This window comes from Haematobia irritans, chromosome 5 (genome assembly GCF_050003625.1).
Source record: "Haematobia irritans isolate KBUSLIRL chromosome 5, ASM5000362v1, whole genome shotgun sequence".
Lineage (NCBI taxonomy): Eukaryota > Metazoa > Arthropoda > Insecta > Diptera > Muscidae > Haematobia > Haematobia irritans.
This window is the reverse complement of record NC_134401.1, coordinates 3,157,672-3,180,879: the sequence shown is the minus strand read 5'-3', so window position 1 is coordinate 3,180,879 and position 23,208 is coordinate 3,157,672. Positions and strand designations below refer to the sequence as shown.

General features: G+C 29.5%; 3 protein-coding genes across 3 annotated transcripts in view; 1 reads left to right on the top strand and 2 right to left on the bottom strand.

The window, feature by feature from the left end:
• bin3 (bicoid-interacting protein 3) overlaps nt 1-15,647 on the bottom strand; it is a 39,549-nt gene extending 23,902 nt beyond the window's left edge. Inside the window, exon 1 of the mRNA XM_075313817.1 lies at nt 15,343-15,647. The gene's annotated coding sequence lies outside the window, so the exon portion shown is untranslated. The remainder of the gene's footprint in view (nt 1-15,342) is intronic.
• Nucleotides 15,648-17,303: 1,656 nt separating this feature from the next.
• ave (sterile alpha motif domain-containing protein aveugle) lies at nt 17,304-18,035 on the bottom strand. Its single transcript, XM_075310023.1, has 2 exons — nt 17,830-18,035; nt 17,304-17,759 (listed from the first exon to the last, which is right to left on the bottom strand). The coding sequence occupies exons 1-2, from the start codon at nt 17,971-17,973 to the stop codon at nt 17,544-17,546; spliced, it is 360 nt and encodes a 119-aa protein (XP_075166138.1). The 5' UTR covers nt 17,974-18,035; the 3' UTR covers nt 17,304-17,543.
• Nucleotides 18,036-19,103: 1,068 nt separating this feature from the next.
• On the top strand, nt 19,104-21,946 carry Rpn6 (regulatory particle non-ATPase 6). Its single transcript, XM_075313505.1, has 5 exons — nt 19,104-19,254; nt 19,340-19,666; nt 20,520-21,026; nt 21,090-21,302; nt 21,375-21,946. The coding sequence occupies exons 2-5, from the start codon at nt 19,352-19,354 to the stop codon at nt 21,603-21,605; spliced, it is 1,266 nt and encodes a 421-aa protein (XP_075169620.1). The 5' UTR covers nt 19,104-19,254; nt 19,340-19,351; the 3' UTR covers nt 21,606-21,946.
• Nucleotides 21,947-23,208: the final 1,262 nt, after the last annotated feature.

The window sequence follows — 23,208 nt, the reverse complement described above, 5'->3', positions numbered from 1 at the left end:
TTTTCAGATCATTTACCTTAAACATAAATTGGCATCACTGATTCCATGTATGATACGAAGCAAGTATGGAATATAAAAACAAAACTGAAAAAAAATAATCTCATTTGGTCTGTCCGTCGTTTTTTTTTTATTATTTGCCTGTCTGGCTTTCTGTTGGTCGGTCGGTCGGTTGTTTCGTTTTTCTGTTGTTGCGTTGTACACAATAACAACGACTACGACGAACGATGAACAAGCGAGACGATTATTTGTACTACTAACATAAAAAGCTGTATCCACAATACCACAAATATGACTGCTTTTCGAAAAGTAATAACAACAAAAACAGCAACAATGCCAACTGCAAGAAAACACGAACAGCTCCACATTGATAAACGTTTTGCCTGGTTGACTCTCTAAATATCGTACAATTGTCGCTTTTATTTTGTTCACTTTTTTTTGGTGTGTGTGAGATATTTTTTTTGTTGTTTTTGTTGCTGTTATTGTTTTGTTTTTGTAATACATTCTTGCTTCTGGTTTTTAGTTAATGACATTTACAGTGCAATGATTTTCTTTTGGAAAATATGTTGAGATATCTATTCGTCTGTCGGTCTTTCTCTCTCTATATATGTCATTTGTACCTTTATGTGGTTCCTTTGACAAATATAATTTGCAATACAATCCTTCCTTTACTTACGCCCACATCGGTTGAAAGAATCAGAATAACGATGAGTGTAACGATCAAAGTTACATCTCCGTTTATGGAAAAGCTATAGATTTCCTCGACTATATATTGGACACTAGGGTGGGTGGGTTTTGTATCAAAATAAAACGTTTCAAAAGTATTTATCTTCAATATTCGATTCACCGTGGCTCTGAATCTGAGTCAAAATGACGTAGGACAAAATGACCCAAGCCAAAGGGTTTAATGTTCAAGCCCAACGAATGGCATACATTGTTATGGTAGACGTATATCATAAAGCTTCTATAGACACACTTAATGTCATATTGCATCTATTTTATATCTGAATCAATACTTTACGCATAAAAACAAAAAACAACTTAAAATTAAAAATTCGGTAAAAGGTACCTTGAACCCTAGTAATTTGTTTTAATTAGGCTGGTCATTTATTTTTGACCCACTTCATTGTGAACTTTTTATGTGCATATAAATGTGTACCAGAGCATGGCATATGTGTATACTCATAGCACAATTTACAAAAATAAGTCCGGGGGATTTTAATGGCTATGTTTTTGTACTGTTCAACGCGGGAAAGAAATTAATGCTAATATTTTGATAAGAATGTCAGTCAGTGCGTATACACTATGTATTGTTTAAATTCGAAAAAAAAAACATTTAACGTAAGGAATGCGTTTTGAATTTTACACTTACAAGAAAGTTAAAAAAAGACAAATAAATGCAATCATAACTTATCGCTAATTGGAGGCTATTGAACCATAAAGATTAAAGTTTTTTCTTTTATTTTTAGTTTTTGTAGACTCAAAGAATTTTGTTAGTAAAAATGTAGTTAGCCATCAGCTTTCTACACTACCACACTTTGACTCTTGTCAACACACAATTTATACAACTCATACAATGTATTGTGCTGTTCTTACACTCAAAGAAATTTTTTAGTACACAACAGTAAAATCTTGTTAGAATAGCAAACTTCAAACTAAAAATAAGCAGATTTTACGGCCAGAAGATCGATTATTAAAAATCCCGGGCTTCGGGATTTCAAAATATAGAAACCGGATTTTGTTTTTCGGGATCCCGAAATTTTCGGGATTCTTTAAATATTTTAAGTAATAACAATCTAATGCGCCAAAAAACTGATGTACATTAAAGCAATTTAGTGTAATTCAATTTTATTAACAAACGAACATAGGAGTAAATTAAAAAGCAATTTTAAATTGCTATTATGCTTAACGAACACTTAGTCCACCTCACAATTGTGAAGAAAATAAAAAAAAAAACAAGTAAGTAAAGTCTAAAGTCGGGCGGGGCCGACTATATTATACCCTTCACCTCTGTGTAGGCCAAAATTTGTGTTACCATCTCAACTACTTCACATTTGCTGGAAGCTATATAAAGGGGACTACTACAAAATCTCTAGAATTAAAATTTAAATCGGCTAACGCTGTCCAGTTAATTGGATGAAACTTTCATTGAAAATGGGTCTAAAATGTGTAGCAGTCTACCATATTTCCCCAACTCTGGTGTACGTATATATGGGAGCTATATATAATCTGAACCGATTTTGACTAAATTTGACATGTATAGTTAGAATAATAATTCTGCTACCTATGCGAAATTTCACGTAAATGGGAGTATAGCTTTGGCCGCCCTGATCATATGAGTGCAAAACGGACGGAAGATATATATGGGAGCCATATCTAAATCTGAACCGATTTCAGCCAAATTTGGCATAATTACCGATACTACTAAACGTACTCCTTGTGCGAAATTTGAAGCAAATCACGGCAAACCCCTGGATTTTGAGGCCATATAAGTTCAAATCGGACGAAAGATATATATGGGTGTTATATCTAAATCCGAATCGATTTTGACCATATTTGGCACATACAATAGTATCCTTAAAAGTACCGCTTGTGCAAAATTTGAAGTAAGTCAGGGCAAAACTCTGGCTTTTGAGACCATATACGTCCAAATCGGGCGAAAGATATATATGTGAGCTATATCTAAATCTGAACCGATTTTAACAAAATTTGACACACTTAACAATACTATTAAATGTACCCCTTGTGCAAAATTTGAAGCAAATCACGGCAAAACTCTGGTTTTTGTGGCCATATAAGTTCAAATCGGACGAAAGATATATATGGGAGCTATATCTAAATTTGAACCGATTTCAATCAAATTTACCAAGCATTGGCACAATGTCAATTCTACCCTCTGTGCAAAATTTCACGAAGATCGGTAGTAAACTTTGGCTTCTGTGGTCATATGAGTCTAAATCGGACGAAAGATATATATGGGAGCTATATCTAAATCTGAACCGATTTGGCTGATATTTTGCAGGATTTTCGAGATTCATAAAATATTTGGATGTACGGTATTTCAAGAAAATCGGTTGATAAACACGCTAACTATGACCAAATCGGGGATAAATATATATGGCAGCTATATCTAAATCTGAACCGATTTTTTCCAAAACCAATAGCGATTGTCTCTGTCCTAAGAAACGACCATATGCCAAATTTGAGGACGATCGGACTTAAATTGCGAGCTGTACTTTGTGCACAAAATTACATATACAGACAGACGGACGGACAGAAAGACAGACAAACAGACGGACATCGCTAAATCGACTCAGAATTTAATTCTAAGCCGATCGGTATACTAAAAGATGGGTCTATGACCACTATTTCTTGGTGTTACATACAAATGCACAAACTTATTATACCCTGTACCACACTAGTGTTGAAGGGTATAAATATTATGACAAAAATAAAAAAAAAAACATTTCATATCGCTATCTTACTCAGCAAAATATTTTAAGAATTAGGTTGGATTAGGCGTATTTTCGGATACTTGTGATAATCCTTTTGTACTTCGATTTAAGTAAAAATATCAAGGCATCCAAATTTTTAGCAGATAAACGCGATCTTGTCATATTTTCGACGGACCTTTTGTCATTGCTTTTTATTTTATGTGGCACGAATTCCGTTTCACATAAACTCATTATTCCAAGGACCTTATCGTTTACCTCGATTTTTGATGAAATTGTGCTGTTTAGTATACCTCATGTATAATAAATTCTTACTCAAGGTATACCATAAATGTTTATTAACTCAATTTGTTGGGTATGAAATCTAAGGGCTCCAATTTATTAATAAACAATCATAAAACCCACAATTTAACAAATTGGAATTATTTGTACGGGATCCCGAAAAATCCCGGGATTCAAAATAAAAAATCCCGGGATTCGGGATAAATCCTGTCCCGAAAATCCCGGGATTTCAGGACGGTATTTATCCCGAGTGACAGCCCTAGTTGTTGGCTTCCTTGGGTCGTACTTCTACAAAGATGATGGGTCGTACTTCTACAAAGATGATGACGCGAAACAATGGATCTGATGAGATGAGAGTTGTATGACCATTTCATGTCACGTTCGGCACCGGTCAATAGGTACCCTAGTTCGTACAATTTAAAGCTTTTAGACTATTTTTTTGTGGGAAAAGTTAAAGTTTATACCTATGCAGGAAACCCCAAACTTCAATTGACACATTGAAAGACAATATTGAAGCATTTATTAGTGAGATACCAGCCGAAATGTGCAAAGTGTATGTCAAATTTGGACTAAGCGGATGGACCATTTGGGGCCTAGTTGTATTCAACATTTCTTTGAAATAATCTTCAAACATTAAATTATATGGACCGTAAAAAAGATTTTATGCATTTTATATTTTTCTGTTTAATTTAACTATAGCTCTTAAAAATTCACCCTTTTTTAATTAAAAACTATTAATTATAAATTGTTATATTATTACCATATTTCGTAATTTTTCTCCAATAGAAAAAGGAAACAGCAAATCTGAATTAACGTTCGTGTTTAAAAAGAAAACATTGTAAAATCTTTCATTTGAAATGCTAATAAGAAAAACAAACCTAATGGGGGGAAAAGAAGTAGACTTTTTTCAAAACATTAGGTAAAAGTAATATTAGAAAATGTATTGTAAACATGCAAGGCAGTTTCAAAATCTAGACCAATATTTTCTTAGTATAACTCTCGACTTCGAAAATATTATATTCTTTTACCAATGACTCCACCACCATGCATACCATCATTTCAATTTTATGGGCCACTGTATTAACACCTCCATGTCATTATATTGTTTGCTTTTACCACATTTTAATTATTCCTTTAAATCCGTATGTACACAAAATATAAGAAAACGACTGATAGCCCTATCCGTTATTGTTATAACAAAAGTTTTCATATCAAACAGCCATGCATACAGACATTATACATTCAAAAACTTCAAAACTTTAGTTTTTTTTTAATATCGGATATATGTGTATACGAAAACAAAAAAGATTTTGTAAAGTTATCCAATAAAAGGATTTACTTTGTCAATTATTAATGTATTGAAAAACGATTTAAACTTGGACCTGGTTGTTTATACAAAAAAAAAAAAACTACATAAAAACTATTTCAAATGAAACTACTTCAAAATATCAATAAATAGATAGTCGCAAAACGAGTTAACTTCCAAAAGTGCCTAAGTAAACTTTTTGTTTGAAAACAGAGGCCAAAGTAAAATAACAAAGACAACTATTACTTATCTCAATCATCTTCTTCAAAAATTGACATTGCGCCACACTGGGGTTTGTTCTTTAAAAGCAAAATAAATAACTTTGCTTTGCCCAAAAAATAATCAACAAACCTATATCAGATTGTGTCGTTTTTTGTCTGAATCTGCAGTCGATGGAACAATTTAGATAAGCATTCCATAATATATTTTTGTTAAAGAGAAAATAGAAGAACTCAAACTCAAAATAATACAGCTTTGCGTCATGTATATATATGTTTATTATTTTCGTTTAAATTATAGATAAAAATAATTAATAATTATTTAAAGGGTTGGGAAAATTCAGAACTAAATCAACTATTAAACATTTTCAAATTTGAAATTTTCTATACAAACACAATTTGGAAAAATCTTGTTTAGAAATAAAATTTTGTAAAATTTTTATTTCTATGGAAAATTTTTTATAGAAATAAAATTTTGACCAAATATTCTATAGAAATAAAATTTTGACAAAATATTCTATAGAAATAAAATTTTGACAAAATATTCTATAGAAATAAAATTTTGACAAAATTTTCTACAGAAATAAAATTTTGACAAAATTTTCTATGGAAGTAAAATTTTGACAAAATTTTCTATAGAAATAAAATTTTGACAAAATATTCTATAGAAATAACATTTTTACAAAATATTCTATATAAATAAAATTTTTACAAAATTTTCTAAAGAACTAAAATTTTGACAAATTTTTCTATAGAAATAAAATTTTTACAAAATTTTCTATAGAAATAAAATTTTGACAAAGTTTTCTATAGAAATAAAATTTTGACAAAATTTTCTATAGAAATAAAATTTTGACAACATTTTCTATAGAAATAAAATTTTGACAATATATTCTATAGAAATAAAATTTTGACAAAATATTCTATAGAAATAAAATTTTTACAAAATTTTCTATAGAAATAAAATTTTGACAAAATATTCTATAGAAATAAAATTTTGACAAAATATTCTATAAAAATAAAATTTTGACAAAATATTCTATGGAAATAAACTTTTGACCAAACATTCTATAGAAATAAAATTATGACAAAATTTTTTATAGAAATAAAATTTTGACAAAATTTTCTACAGAAATAAAATTTTGACAAAATATTCTATAGAAATAAAATTTTGACAAAATATTCTATAGAAATAAAATTTTGACAAAATATTCTATGGAAATAAACTTTTGACCAAACATTCTATAGAAATAAAATTATGACAAAATTTTTTTATAGAAATAAAATTTTGACAAGATTTTCTACAGAAATAAAATTTTGACAAAATATTCTATAGAAATAAAATTTTGACAAAATTTTCAATAGAAGTAGGTTAGGTTAGGTTAGGTGGCAGCCCGATGTATCAGGCTCACATAGACTATTCAGTCCATTGTGATACCACATTGGTGAACTTCTCTCTTATCACTGAGTGCTGCCCGATTCCATGTTAAGCTCAATGACAAGGGACCTCCTTTTTATAGCCGAGTCCGAACGGCGTTCCACATTGCAGTGAAACCACTTAGAGAAGCTGTTCTATAGAAGTAAAATTTTGACAAAAATTTTTATAGAAATAAAATTTTGACAAAATATTCTATAGAAATAAAATTTTTACAAAATTTTCTATAGAAATAAAATTTTGACAAAATTTTCTATAGAAATAAAATTGTGACAAAATTTTCTATAGAAATAAAATTTTGACAAAATTTTCTTTAGAAATAAAAGTTTGACAAAATTTTTTTAGAAATAAAATGTTGACAAAATGTTCTATAGAAATAAAATTTTGACAAATTTTTCTATAGAAGTAAAATTTTGACAAAATTTTCTATAGAAATAAAATTTTGACAAAATATTCTATAGAAATAAAATTTTGACAAAATATTTATAGAAATAAAATATTGACAAAATATTCTATAGAAATAAAATTTTTTCAAAATATCGTATAGATATAAAATTTTGACACAATTGTCTATAGAAATAAAATTTTGACAAAATTTTCTTCAGAAATAAAATTTTGACAAAATTATCTATAGAAATAAAATTTTGACAAAATTTTCTATAGAAATAAAATTTTGACAAAATTTATTATTTTGCCAAATTTTCTTTAGAAATAAAATTTTGTCAAAATTTTCTATAGAAATAAAATGTTGACAAAATTTTCTATAGAAATAAAATTATGACAAAATTTTCTATAGTAATAAAATTATGACAAAATATTATATAGAAATAAAATTTTGACAAAATTTTCTATAGAAATAAAATTTTGACAAAATTTTCTATAGAAATAAAATTATAACAAAATTTTCTATAGTAATAAAATTATGACAAAATATTATATAGAAATAAAATTTTGACAAAATATTCTATAAATATAAAATGTTGACAAAATATTCTATAGAAATAAAATTTTGACAAAATTTTCTATAGAAGTAAAATTTTGACAAAATATTTATAGAAATAAAATTTTGACAAAATTTTCTATAGAAAAAAAATTTTGACAAAATATTCTATAGAAATAAAATGTTGACAAAATTTTTAATAGAAATAAAGTTTTGACAATATTTTATATAGAAATAAAAATTTGACCAATTTACTATAAAAATAATAATTTGACTAAATTTCCTATAGAAATACAACTTTTACAAAATTTTCTATTGCAAAATCTATCAATACGAGTGGCAACCAAACTTGTGCCTAAATCAAATATCGGTTATATATAGACTTTCCTTATATGATATGTCCTTGCAGAAGAAATCAAAATTTCCATTTAATAGTAATTACATAAATTAATTTGGTTATGGAAGGTTTTTTCTGAGTTGGCTTAGATGTGGGCAAAATCTTAACCCATCGTTCCAGCTTTCTGGAATTTTCTATAATACCAATCCACTGAAAAACAATAATATTTCCTTTCATATTTTTAAGGAATCCTTTCAATATTCATTTTCTAACTAGATCTCGATGAGTAAATAATAGCTTTTGAATTGCAAATGTGGATTAGAAAATGTTTGTGTTTAAAATTTCAATTTATAATCCATTACTAAATACAAGTACTTTGCATGCACTTAGCTTGTATTGCAGTTTGTTTTATTAGTGACATTTTTTTTAGTGCTATTACAATAATTTAAATAATTTCAGTGTACCTCACATTCTTTTGTCCACATAAAGCAAAGTTCCAACATTTTGCGCTGACCTTAAACACTGGAAAGTTTGTGGAAGAAAAGCTTCTTAGAATAAAATTGAGTTAATTACAATTTTTTTATTTGCCCTCAAACTTTGTTTTATTTTTCATCATTTGATCTCTTCATTCCTCCCCCCTTCTGTTTTACATCTCTCCGCCTATTCATGGACTTTCGCATTGGAAGTAAATTTGTTGATGATGATGATGATAAGACTTTGTATTTTTAAGTTTGCAATTCATGCTAATTGCTTTTGTAGTTGTGCTTTTTCTTCGGTTTGTTTTTCTTTTTTTTTGTTTTTCATATATGAAATCATTTTAAAAATTTGTTTGCGCTGTGCGTTTGGTTTGTCATGTTCCATGGTTTGGGTTTGGGTGTTTGTATGCTCGCTTTTAAATTCATTTAAATGATTAAAATAAATTGTAAACAATCATTCGTCGATATGATCTGAAAAACAGTCGTTATGCTCACCACCCAACCCATTTCATCCCCATTTGGACTTAAAACTAACTCATAGGAGGTAGAAATCTACATCCAAAGACCATCGTCCACAGTAGTACAACACACATGCCCCCATTTCCCGCCTTATGGAACGAGCTTTACAATCAGTGTTTTATTGTTCTTTTTGCTGTGTTTGTTTATATTTTAGCCTGTTTCGAAATTGGGGACTTCAAATCATAAAAAAAACGTATGAAATTTATGTACGAATATACAAGATTGAATTTAAATACGTATCTGTATACAGGAGGAGTTCATAAAAGCAATTACCACGTGGAAGCTTAAAGGGAGTTTCATATTTTGCGACTCTGTTTATTTTTGCACAACATTGAAATATCGTATGGAAAATTTACAATATTTTACATCTCCATAATCTTCTAATGAAAAACTACAAAAGCAATTATAACATATTATCTTTGGAATAATCATATATCCTGATTGATATTGTTTCATTTTAGCATTATTTTGACAAAATTTTCTATAGAAATAAAATTTTGACAAAATTTTCTATAGAAATAAAATTTTGACCAATTTTTTTATAGAAATAAAATTTTGACCAAATTTTTGTATAGAAATAAAATTTTGACAAAATTTCCTATAGAAATAAAATTTTGACAAAATTTTTATGGAAATAAAATTTTTACAAAACATATCTTTGGAATAACCGTATATTGTGATTGATTATTATTTCATTTTAGCATTATTTTGGCTAAATTTTCTATAGAAATAAAATTTTGAAATAATATTTTGACTAAATTTTCTATAAAAAATAAAATATTGACCAAATTTCCTATAGAAATAAAATTTTGACAAAATTTTCTATAGAAATAAAATGTTGACAAAATTTGTATAGAAATAAAATTTTTACAAAACTTTCTATAGAAATAATATTTTGACAAAATTTTCTATAAAAATAAAATTTTAATAAAATTTTCTATAGAAATAAAATATTGACAAAATTTTCAATAGCCTTTCATCGGCCTTACTTATTGTATTGTCTAAAATAAATAAATAAATAAAGTAAAATTTTGACAAAATTTTCTATAGAAATAAAATTTTGACAAAATTTTCTATAGAAATAAAATGTTGACAAAATTTTCTATAGGAATAAAATTTTGACAAAGTTTTCTATAGAAATAAAATTTTGACAAAGTTTTCTATAGAAATACAATTTTAAGATATTTTTCTAAAGAAATAAGATTTTAAGAAAATTTTCTATAGAAATAAAATTTCGAGAAACATTTCAAAACAAATTTTACACGATTTGTGTTACTCTGCGATGCTCCTGAGCAAACTATACGTCATTAGTTTAGATTAGGACTCGGACCAAAACCATATTAAGATCCGAACAAATGCCAATTATTTCTTTCTTTTGTTGCTAAATAACAAATCTTTTAAGCCATTTTGCATCTCTGATATGACAGTATCTCACAGTCTATTTCACAATTTTATTTAATAACAATGAGATATTCAAAATGACGCAATTTATTAGCAAATAAATCATATGTTACAGTGGGCAGAAATAAAAAATTGAGAAGTTCTTGTCTTAATCTAACCAATAGATAGTTTAGTGCGATAGTCCAAAGCAGTTTGTGATAAGTGTTAATAATTTTTTATAAATATTTGTTAAAAAATCGACTTTTTCAAATATTGACTCATTGCCATCATACACTTAATGAAGTAATCAAACTTTTTTTTCCACTTAGCCCAACTACCGGCCAACCTATAAAGGACTAACTAAAAGTGTTTCTAACCTTGGCCTATCCAAGCCCCATATAAAAATTCAAAATTACGATTTACTAATAACCCACAATTGTGCTATAGTTCATTATATGCAACATCTATCCGAAAAAAGAACAAATAACAATATTTAACAATTGGTTTTGGTTATCAATAATAATATTACGTAGCAGAAACAAAAACAAAAGTGCTAGAGATTCTTCCCTCCAAAACAAAAATGTGCTACACACAATCACACTTTATACACAAGAGTCTATCTAAACATACCTTCCACATTAGACCATCGGTACCCGACGACTATGATGATGACGATGACGATAGCTGAAATTTGTTATATATGCGTGTGAGTTTTCGTTTGGCTTGAATTTACATTAAAGGCATACGTAATACCACGTAGAAATTGAAAAGTACATAGAAATGAATTTCGGCATCAGAATTTGAGTGTGTAGAGTTTATATGGATATCTGTATAAATGAAAAACTTTTTCAAAAACAAAAAAAAAAAAAAATATACAAGTTTAGAAGTTTTGCTGTCTTATTGCATAGGTGATATTTAAGACTCTTGTAATGGGTATCAAATATCTACCAAAAGGGGAAATGTTTAAAATGAATAGTTACTGAAGAAATAATTGAAGGCATCACGGGGATGACTAAAACCAAAAACAATCAAAAGGTAGAAATTAAAAGAAAAACTTATAACGATACTAAAATGAAATCCAAAAGATTTTGTCATTCTATATAGAAAAAAAACTAAATACAGAATATTCTAAATTAAACATTTAATTAAATTTCAAAAAAAGGTTTAATTGATCCCATTATTTTTTTAAATTAATTTTAATTAATTAATCTTTAATTGAATCACTTTTTTTAATTGGGGTAACAATTCCATGATTAAAACAGTTTCAATTAAAAATTATTAATTGAATCAATTTAATTTGTGAGAGAAACTAAAAAATATTGTTTTCTATATAGGGTTGCGAAAGTCGAATTTCGACATTGTCAAAAAAGTCGATGTCGATTATTCAAAATCGATATATCAAATTTTGAATTCTTTGCAAATCCACTTTGTTAAAAATCAAGTCAAAAATTGATGCCTTTTTGATATTAGATATGGATATTACTTCTTTTATATTGTAAACAAAAAATAATTTGTCATAGACGATTACCTAATATCCCATCCGTATCAAATATTGCTGAATTTCAATTTTTGGATGGTTTTATTTAATTGTTAGCTCTATAGGTAAATGTTTATTTAATGATTGTTATTTTTATTAGACGTATCTTCATACATATTATAAACGTTATATTTATTGTTGATATTTACTAATACGAACAACATATCGTTTAATGCCCTCAATGTGACAGCCTTTCCCCCACTCTTATAAACGCTTTATAACCAGCACGAGACCTGAGCTGAATGAAAACAGCACCATCAAATACTGGTATATAAGCAGTGATAACATTTTGGATTCTTCATTCAATGCAAAATCTTAGCTTGTCAGCCCAACTACCCTTTTACCCACTATAGTCAAACCATTTGTAGTGTAGTCTTTCCAAGGGGTCCATTCATTTTTTAAGTCATCCATTTAAAAACCATGCCTTTTTTCAGAGCTTTCAGCCTTTTATTTTCCCCCTCTTCGTTTTGTTGTCCGTACTAGTCGGGTGTCATAGTACACTAACGCTTATGTTATTGTTGTTTTTACTCAGTTCATCCAAAATGTGATATTAGGCGAAAAATAAAAATACAAAGGCGATGATAGAATAACAACAACAATAACAACAAAGAGAACTCGTTTCATTTTCATTTTTCGTTGCAAACGTGAGTATTTTTTCAATGTTAAATTTATGAAAATTATGCAAATTTTAACACTTTAATGGAGGGGAAAACAAATCAAATGCGCAAAATGTGTGTGTGTTACAATTACTGAGAGCAAATTAATTAAAACCCACCATAACAAGCAAAAGGGAGAAAACTTATTAATGATTTCCCCATCGTAGAATAGAAATAATTCTATGTGTTATAGTGTTATTAGTGAGGAACATTTAAAGTCGTAATATCAATTAGCTGCATGGAATTTTAGTTCGCCTCGGTATAAACGAATGTTCAAAAATCAATCATTGACCAAAATATCTATAGAAATAAAATTTTTGGGCCGATAGCCTCTAGTTGCTAGTGCCCGTATAAATAAGTTTATTGTTATTTGCAATTATAATAAATTAAATAATAAAAAAATAAATAAAATAAAATTTTGTCAACATTTTTTATAGAAATAAAATGTTGACAAAATTGAATGAAATAAAATATACAACAATTTTCATACAATTTACAATTTTCTATAGAATTAAATTTTTGAAAAAATTTTTATATAGTAAATAAAATTTTGCAAAAATTTCCATAGGAATAAAATTTTGAAAACATTTTTTTATAGAAATAAAATTCTGACAAAAATTTTTATAGAAATAAAATTTTGACAAAAATTTTTATAGAAATAAAATTTTGACAAAATTTTTTATAGAAATAAAATTTTGACAAATATTTTTATAGGAATAAATTTTTGACAAAATTATCGATAGAAATAATTTTTTGAAATTTTTTTTTCTGCCAAAATTCGATATATGTATATAGATATATGGTCTTCAAATAAAAACATAAAATCTATTATTCGAAATATTTCGAATAAATTTTTATGGTGGTGGGCATTAAAATTGATCGATTCAGCCCATCTGCTAGTCTATCTAACATTCTAGGAAACATAAAATGATCTCCGTAATTGGAAGATCATTTTGGAATTGGAAGATTTCCAGTCATACCGCACATTGATCGACTGAATAACGCAATGGGAACTAATTTGCGTAAAAATTTCTTTAGTGACAAAAATGTGAAGTGTTTTTAAAAAATTTAGTCTAGCCGGAGTCGGAGTCGAGCAAAATTTAAAATTTGTACAACACCGACTCCAGCAAAATCTTCAGACTCCGAATCCACAGCCCTGATCAACACAGAGATATCTTAACAGTAATAATATCCAACCCACTTAGTGGCTTCAAATTACAAAAAAAAAAATATAACTTTCAAAAGCTATGTCCCTCCCTTGCAACAATGGGGCTAAATAAGCCTATAATATAATTATTTAATATTTAAATTCTCTATTCTGGAAACTGCAAAATACTACATGTCTTAGCTGATTTTTCTGCTGTGTCTACTAACAAGTTTCTTTGGGAGTAGCATTTGTATGCAATAGGGATGTCACCATTGGGTGACATACTCCAAAACTGGAACATATTACCCATTGTTCCCGTGGAACAAATCTACTTTTTTGTAGTAAACATTTTTATCTAAAAATTTTAGTTTTCGAGATATCGACCCCTGACAATTTGTATTTTCCTTTTTAATTTTGGGGGATACCGCTCCATTTTTTTTTATTAAATGGAAGAAAGTTTTTCGTATTTGGTGTAGTGTAATTTAAAGAGTAAATACTAAGTAAAAATTATCTGGGTTAACACTTAGAACTTCGGTCAGAGCTCAAGACTTTCATATGTGGGCCAATGTGAACCCAAGAGTGACATGAGGATTTTTGAAAAATTCCCTTTTATCAAATCACAACATTTTTCCAAAAAATATTTTAAATTTTCAAGGTTTTATTCATGGACCGATTATTTCTCTTTTTTTATCGAATTCACAATGTACTCCAACTTAGCTTCAATATGGTTACAATGTGGTTTATTATGGGATGTAGTCGAAGTTTTGAATGGCCAAGAAACCCTATTGGTCCACGGGTATGATGCTTTTTAGTTGAATTCTAAATATTTTCTTTATTACCATTCATTTGGAAATCATATTCATTATATTTGAGTAGATTTATTAAGCGATAAACTTCCATGACCCGTAACTCCGAAAATAGGACTTTCCAGCAAAAAAAATGGTGTATATATATATATATATATATATATATATATATATATATATATATATATATATATATATATATATATATATATATATATATATATATATATATATATATATATATATATATATATATATATATATATATATATATATATATATATATATATATATATATATATATATATATATATATATATATATTTTTTTGTATTGGAAAGATTAAATAAATAAATTATAAATAATATTTTGTATTCCAAATCTAAAAAAAAAAACAAACAACCTGATCAAAGATTTAACCAAACGGACAACTTGTGCTAAAGTAATTTTAATCCCCCATTATTCATCAGATACACTTTATTTATGAGGAGTTGGCAGCCCTTCAATCAAAATAAATAAAAAGATTGGGGATAAACAAAAAGTACTTTTTTAGTACTTTATTCAATTACTAAAGGTAATGGTAATACTTAATATATATACCCCCAAAGATGCGCTACATATTGCCAATAACTACAAGAGAAAACTTTTTATGCCCCAAGTATATATATTAAATTGGCTAATTGCATTTTCGGAAAATAATTGCTGTATAAAAAATATGTTTACACTATAACTCCCTAAAGCAAAATCTCATTGTACTTTTGTATTTAATATTTTAGTACCATTGTACTTATCATCCATCCTTCTCCCATCACTGGTCCAGACTCTCAGAAAGAGACAACTAGTGAGATACTCACCTACAACAGAACAGTTTCGATTCGCTTTCTCTTGAGTAAATTTAAATGCAATCGACGTCCGCACATACACATAGACAGCAACCATCAACGATTTAATGAAAAATAAAAAAATGTTGCGAAAAATAATCGGAAAATTTTCTCTCCTCTTTTTATACACTATAAAATCTTTTTTAACACTTTTAACTTTTTTTCACTTTGAAAATAAATCTATTTTCTCAAAAATTTATTAACAATTTTTTTTTGGTTTCACGTTCTTAACTCCCCGTTCCAATCCCCAAGAAACATTTACTTCATCACTTTAAATCCAAAAGCAAACTAAAATGAGTTGCCTGTGAAAACGTTTCAATCACCGAAAGCACAATTCTAGCTGGTCTGCCAGTGATGGTAAATTATAAATAGTTGGACATAAGTACTTAATGCCCCATATGATATGAAATTTGCATTTAAATAATATTTATGCTTGGTATTGTATTAAAAATCGTTATTATGTTTAAGTGTAACTATAGCCATCATAATTTGTAATGATAGACAAAAATTCCTTTAATATTATTTATATGGAAAGTTTTTTATCTTCGTACTAATGTACATTCCACATTAAAAAGTGACCAAATTGAAAACTCCTCTCACTGAAATATTCAGCAATGTAAAGTAGCGAAAGAGAGACGCACATAGAAAAGTTAGCAAAGGACATCTAATATTTACCCACTTTTTCGTAAAATTGCCCGATTTTGTACTATTTTAGGTGACTACGGAATATGCAATCTAAACGCTATTTGAATTATTCAGATAGATACAATTTTTATGGAATTAGAGTTAAACAAAAGTAATCCATAATAAGTTCCTATACAGTACCAATCGGAGAAATCTGCATTTTCAAATACGTCCCTTAGAATTTGTAAAACAATCCATGGTTCCCTCAAAGGCACTTTCTATTATAATTTCTCAATTTGCAATGAAAATCATTTCACTGGTCTGGTTAGCGTAATATAGCTTTAATCTAGAGGAGGAAAACACTATTAAAAGGCCGGTACGATGTTCGGCCACCGTGGTGCAATGGTGAGCATGCCCGCCTTGCATACACAAGGTCGTGGGTTCGATTCCTGCTTCGACCGAACACCAAAAAGTTTTTCAGCGGTGGATTAACCCACCTCAGTAATGCTGGTGACATTTCTGACATTTTTTGTTTCAAAGCTTGTTTCACTGCAATGTGGAACGCCGTTCGGACTCGGCTATAAAAAGGAGGTCCCTTGCCACTTAACACGGAATCGGGCAGCACTCAGTGATAAGAGAGAAGTTCACGAATGTGGTATCACAATGGACTGAATATTCTAAGTGAGCCTGATACATTGGGCTGCCACCTAACCTAACCATGTTCGACTAAGAGTTGAAAATAACTAAATAAAAAGCACAAGAAACTTCGAAAATAATGTTATTTTCAACTCAATAATTGAACATAATGAACGGCCTATATACCGAACACTTGGCACCAGACAAAATACGTTATCAAAATGTATCCCGTTTGCTTCGTCCAAGATGTACTCTGTAGAATAACTTGGGCTAAATTTTATGAGATTCCTTAAACTGATCAAGTGATACAAATCAACTGGTAAAAATAATATTTATCTGGGTTAATAGGAAATGTGTTCCAAATTGAAATACTAGCAAGCAGTGTCTAATAGTTGAAATTTCAAATTCATATTTTATGTAGATCCAAGGTATTTTAAACTGGCATCCACTTATAGAAAGAAAAACCATTTTAATATCACCCAGTAGACTTTGTAACAATTGAAAAGTCATCTAGTTGGCTTCTAAACTCCAAGTCAACCAATTTTAAGTGATATATTATGGATTATTCTGGGCGTATCACCTTGGAGAGCTGAAAATGTGATAATCCATTTCATTTTGAAACCGCCGTATGTACTGTTAGTCAGTCAATCTCTAAATATTGATTCCTATACTACTTTCGAGTAAATGAGATTTTTTTATTTAAAAAAGTCTACGATAAATTTGTTTACAATATGTTTGTATGTATAATAAATATATGAAATTGTGTATTTGGTATATTTAATTACTAACTTAAAATTCTATCTTAATTTACAGCACTTGTTTTACAACCGCTCACTTGGTGTTGTGATTTGTTTCCGTATTCTGCTATTCATTGAGTCCGCTTCGTTGTTCCACAGAGTATTCCAGGAATGCAATTACTTTTGATGGGCAGGAGCCTTGTGCGTTATTTTCGCCATGGTTGAATGTTGATTTACAATACGTTCCATGTCTCGTATTTCCATAATATCAGTCTTTAATTTTTGTTTAACTATCTCACGAAAAATAGCTTCACGATCTCGATTGTTGGTAACTCCCATTCGTTGCAGCGATGAGTCGTTAATCCGTAGCAAGGCTCTCCCTGTGATTTCATGCTGAAATTTAGACCAAAACAATTTTGTTTATAAATCTGTGGTTGGGCAAGCTTTGTGAGATTCTGGGCACCTTTGAAAATAGTTCCAAATATTGAAGATATTCACTATTTACCCGCCGAAACCACTTCTGGACATCTGAAACATTCCACAGATAGACAGGCTTAGGTTTGGCCATCTTTTTTGATCTATTTGTTTGCGTTGTTTCTTCTACCATTGCGACAAATTAAAAAATTTTCCTTTTAGCTAGATTGTGTGTTATTGTAATTATAAATGACATTTAGCTATTTTGAATACCAGTGATGGAATTTGCATGAGTTACATTCACAATGATTAAGAATACAAATAGTCAAGAAGTGTTGCCAAGTTTGATTGAAAAATAATATAAAAAAATGCTTGTGGCAATACTACTTTTTTTTAGATTAGCAAATCTTCTTTCGAAACAAATATGCAATTTTAAAAAGTAAAAAAAGAAATTTCTAGTGGTAAAAGTGACTTTGATTTGAAAATTCATTTTATCCAAAAAAATTTTAAATGTCCAAGCACATGTTTTGGTGTGTATGCAATTTGTTCAATATATTTTCTGGGTGGCTTTGTAAACTTCAAATGTGCGCTCGGAAAAGAAAATGTACCGTACTGCTCATAACAGCAACTGTTTGTTGGAACCTCTCCACGTTCCCATTCACAACATTTGCGGTTTTTTGCCTCTCTTTGGCCGCCATATACACTATGGATGGAATGATTATGTTTGATTCCTAGTACTAAGTTCGTTTTTGCGAAAAAGGAATATCTTCATTTATCTTGGTAAATAGGGTCTCAAGCCCAGGGATGTTAACTTATTTATGCGAAATAATATACCTGCCTATTTTTTCGTGCGAAAAATCCAGGGTTGTATAAATATGTGTTTGAAAATGCTTAAAACTAAGATTTCGCATATATTCCGCGCTAACGTTTTTTATATGGAGTATAAAAACGTTATCTTAGTACTAGGCTTCAAGCCTTCAAGAGATGAAAGATCGTAGCCAGCCTTTACGTTCAGAAATTTCTATTAATCTCTAGGAATTAAATTAGGGTTGCCTTTTGTAGAGCATGTAAGAAAAATAATTTTTGCGTGGACCTTCAGGCCGCAATGATTTGGTTAACTGGTTTTGCGCGGTAGCAATCTAGTTAAAGTGGATTTTGGAAGTGTAATGGGAATAAGGTATAAGGCTATGTTTTGAGTTGAAATTGATTTCATGAAATTTCTGGAAGGCGCAATAAATTTATGTTTCCATTGTAGGCATCTCTATATGCATCGATTGCTTCACAATGACTTTCCAAAATCGAAACTATTCACAGTAAATTATCGTCGCCATTTTCGATTGATGAGACTCAATTTCCGATTACGATAACAGCATTTTGACAGTACACTGACAGTGCCCATTGACAGTAGAAACAAAAAAACGACTTCAACTAAAAAAGCAAAATCATCATCGTTCTAGTTCTGTAAAAAATAAAGGTAAAATTTATTAAAGCAAATAGTATGCATAAATAAGTTAAAGCACATTCAGTATCTAAAAAGTTTGCATTATTGTTCTATTTAGTAAAAAAGAAATATGGCCGGAGCTACTTTGTTCGAAAGAGCCCAAGCTTTGTCTAATGTCAATCGCGAGGAAGGCATTTCACTTTTGAACAAAATCATCAGGGAGCAGGAAGTTGCCGAAAATGATGAAGAACTCATTCGTATCAAGGAACAGGGCATTATGCAATTGGGAGAGCTCTATAAGCAGGAGGGCAAAGCCAAGGAGTTGGCTGATTTGATAAAAGTAACCCGCCCATTTTTAAGTCTCATAAGCAAAGCTAAAGCTGCTAAACTGGTGCGCTCTCTAGTTGATATGTTCCTCGATATGGATGCTGGAACTGGTATTGAGGTGAGTTTAAAAATATGAAAAAAGAATAGGGGTAAATGACTAAGAGTTGTCTTGTCATTGGTAATAACTGAAGTTCCATGAATTTATTTGCTTCATTTTGTTTTTAATTTTTTGTTATGGTAACAAAGTGGGCATTTAATTAAAGAAGTAAATGTAAACTTTTGCTGCACAATGAAACACTGAAAAGGCTGTAGTAAAGGCGTACTGGTAGGCTCAGAAAGAAAATTTAGGAAATTTAAAAAATTGCAGATATTTTACAGCATTAGTTGGAATAATGAACTAATTTTTGGAAAATTGTTGTCCGAAGCATAAGTATAAGGTCAGGATTGTACCCAAAAAGTGTAATTTTGAATTTTAAAAAATTTTGTTTAAAATTTTTGATGAACATTAAGGGCAATTATATGAATTTTTCATTAGTTGGCAGTTAATTTTTAGATTTTCTAAACAAATCTCAATTTCCTTTAACATTAGAACAAAGATCGTTAAATCTATCTTCTAGAACGGTATTTTGGTTCGCCCGAAATGTCATCAAAGGCTGAATATTCGTTGGTTCTCTAGAGGTAGATCTCGGACCAATGTCCATATTTATGCAAGGTGATTTTTTTCATTCTATTGTATAATTCCCCTCCCCTGAGGGCGAAACCACTATTTTAAGACTCTAATAGGCATCATTTGTCATTTATTAGAAAATACTGTAGTTCGAATATTGGCTTGCTCGCGGAAGTTAAATGTTTCATTATCAGATATTCGCAAAAAAAAAAAAAATCAATTGTTTATTTCACTTGTGGTTTTGTTAAAACTTTCCTTGAGGAATAATGGATAACTTTTCTTATATGGCTCATTTGTATTTCAGGTACAATTGTGTAAAGATTGCATTGAATGGGCAAAACAGGAAAAACGCACATTCTTGCGCCAAAGTTTGGAAGCCCGTCTAATTGCCCTCTACTTTGATACTGGCATGTACACAGATGCTCTACATTTGGGATCACAACTTCTGAAAGAGTTAAAGAAGCTCGATGACAAAAATCTGTTGGTGGAGGTTCAATTATTGGAAAGTAAAACCTATCATGCTTTGAGTAACTTGCCAAAAGCCCGTGCAGCTTTGACATCGGCTCGTACCACAGCCAATGCCATCTATTGTCCACCTAAAGTTCAGGCATCTCTAGATCTTCAATCAGGTATATTGCATGCAGCCGATGAAAGAGATTTTAAGACAGCCTTTTCATATTTCTATGAGGCATTTGAGGGATTCGACAGTGTTGACAATGGCAAAGCATTGACTGCTCTGAAATATATGTTATTGTCCAAAATTATGTTGGGAAAATCAGATGATGTCAATCAAATTGTAAGCGGTAAACTGGTGAGTGTAAAACCCCAACAATCCTACCTTCCCTAGTTGTAATGCTTTGTATTTCTTTGATAGGCCATTACATATTCTGGACGTGATATTGATGCCATGAAATCCGTTGCTGAAGCCTCACACAAATGTTCATTGGCTGACTTCCAACAGGCTCTTAAAGATTATCACAAAGAATTGGCAGAAGATGTCATTGTCCAGGCTCACTTGGGTACACTGTATGACACAATGTTAGAACAGAATCTTTGCCGTATCATAGAACCCTATTCCCGTGTCCAAGTAAGATGAAAAATATTTTCCTTAAGTTATAGAAACAAGCCTTTTAAACGATGTTGTATGTTTTTTCTCTAGGTTTCCCATGTTGCTGATTGCATTAAATTGCCCATGCCCCAGGTGGAAAAGAAATTGTCACAAATGATTTTGGATAAAAAATTCTTGGGTATATTGGATCAAGGTGAAGGAGTCTTAATTGTTTTCGAAGAAACTCCCACCGACAAAACCTACGAGCGTGTTTTAGAGACCATTCAAAATATGGGCAAAGTTGTTGACACACTCTATCAGAAGGCCAAGAAATTGTCATAGACAACAACCCCATTCCTCATATTATTATTAAATAACAAACGAAATTTATGTTTTTTCTAAACGGAAATATTGTAACATTCATTAGAAATTTCACAAATTCAAGAAAAGGAAAAAGCCGGCTTTTAGATACTCTTATTACTTTTATATATATTTTTTTGTTTCAATTTTCTTTACATTTTTTTGTTTATTCAAAATAGAAGTAAACGGTATTCAAATGTTTTTTATATTAAACAAGCCACCACGAATGTCCCCATCCACAAACAAACGTCAATATATTCCAATAAATTGGCTTCAAATATAAATTAACAAAAATAAAAAAAAATTAACAAAAACATAAAAAATTGATTATTATTGTTTTTTCAAAACTGCGCATTGCGTAAATAAATGAGGGCAGGCAACCAATGAATCAGCAAATGCTATTAAAGGTCAGTGAGAAAATGACTTGACAATTTTTGATACGCAGTTTATTTTGCTCAATAAATGTTGAGGCTGTTTACTCATCTATATAGAAGATATACGTCATGGCCAATGACTTTTGAAATGTTCTTTGTTATCTATTAGTTTTATTATCCAATCAGTAATAATGGCAAAAAGAATTGTAAATAAATTTAAAATTCATCCCATTTTTAGCCATCTGTAATAGTGTTAATCTGTACTATGCACTTAATGAAGAAGGGTTAAAATATTCTCAGGGTATTTCAATAAAATTATCCATATACTTTGCATAACGATACCCAGTTCGTTCAACACATTTTCATTTCATTTGAGTAAGCATGATTTCTCAATATTCAACAATGCTAAAATTTCTTTGGGAAACTTTTCCGCAGCCGTTTAAGAATTCTCCTATTTCTACCGTAGTTCTCGTTCGAATCCCATAAAAATCGCTTATTTTGATGCTTTATTGATATATTATGCGTCTTCACTTCTTGAGAGCCTATACGACCAATTTTTCATGCGAGATATCTATAATTCGGAACCATAAAACATACCTCTTATCAGGTGAATAAATACAAGGAATATATTAAGAATAAATCTTCTATTTGCTCAAATATTAGCTTTTATCTCAAATTAGGACATATGAGAAAATAAAAAAATTTCTGATCATATTTGGAAGAAAGTTAGATGGCTGGAATAAATATGAAACTTTATTTGTATCTTCAAAATCTTTTGGATAAAATTTAAAATTTTAAAAAATTTTCACAATTGTTGGTGGCTGGCTGAATTATAAAATAACACTATCAGTTTTAAAGCTACATTATTATTAAATTTTTAAAATATATACATGCTAGCATTTACATAATGATTGTGTGTTATTTTCCTTTGTCTGTGGCACACTTGTTGCTCCAATGGCCTCTTCCATGATGCAAATACTTCTCTTTGGTATCTGTGATATTAGACATGATTAACTATTATCCCTTTAAAAGTTCGTTTGATGTCAGACAATGACTCTTTTGCCTGACACAATTCCTATTCAAATTTTCTTAGGCTTGAAGAGGCTCTCTCATCATGAATAGACTTACGAATACGGAAATGTTTCAATGAATTCTCGGCTATAATCTCTAATGATTTCTTTTCATTTTGAGGGCATTATTTACAATAGACA

Excerpts from the sequence above, each read along its gene's own strand:
- ave (XM_075310023.1), bottom strand. The coding sequence starts at position 17,973 with ATGGTAGAAGAAACAACGCAAACAAATAGATCAAAAAAGATGGCCAAA. Across the intron at positions 17,760-17,829 it reads ATTTGGAACTATTTTCAAAG|CATGAAATCACAGGGAGAGC; the intron begins GTGCCCAGAATC and ends TCTAAATTTCAG.
- Rpn6 (XM_075313505.1), top strand. The coding sequence starts at position 19,352 with ATGGCCGGAGCTACTTTGTTCGAAAGAGCCCAAGCTTTGTCTAATGTC. Across the intron at positions 19,667-20,519 it reads ATGCTGGAACTGGTATTGAG|GTACAATTGTGTAAAGATTG; the intron begins GTGAGTTTAAAA and ends TTTGTATTTCAG. Across the intron at positions 21,303-21,374 it reads AACCCTATTCCCGTGTCCAA|GTTTCCCATGTTGCTGATTG; the intron begins GTAAGATGAAAA and ends TTTTTTCTCTAG.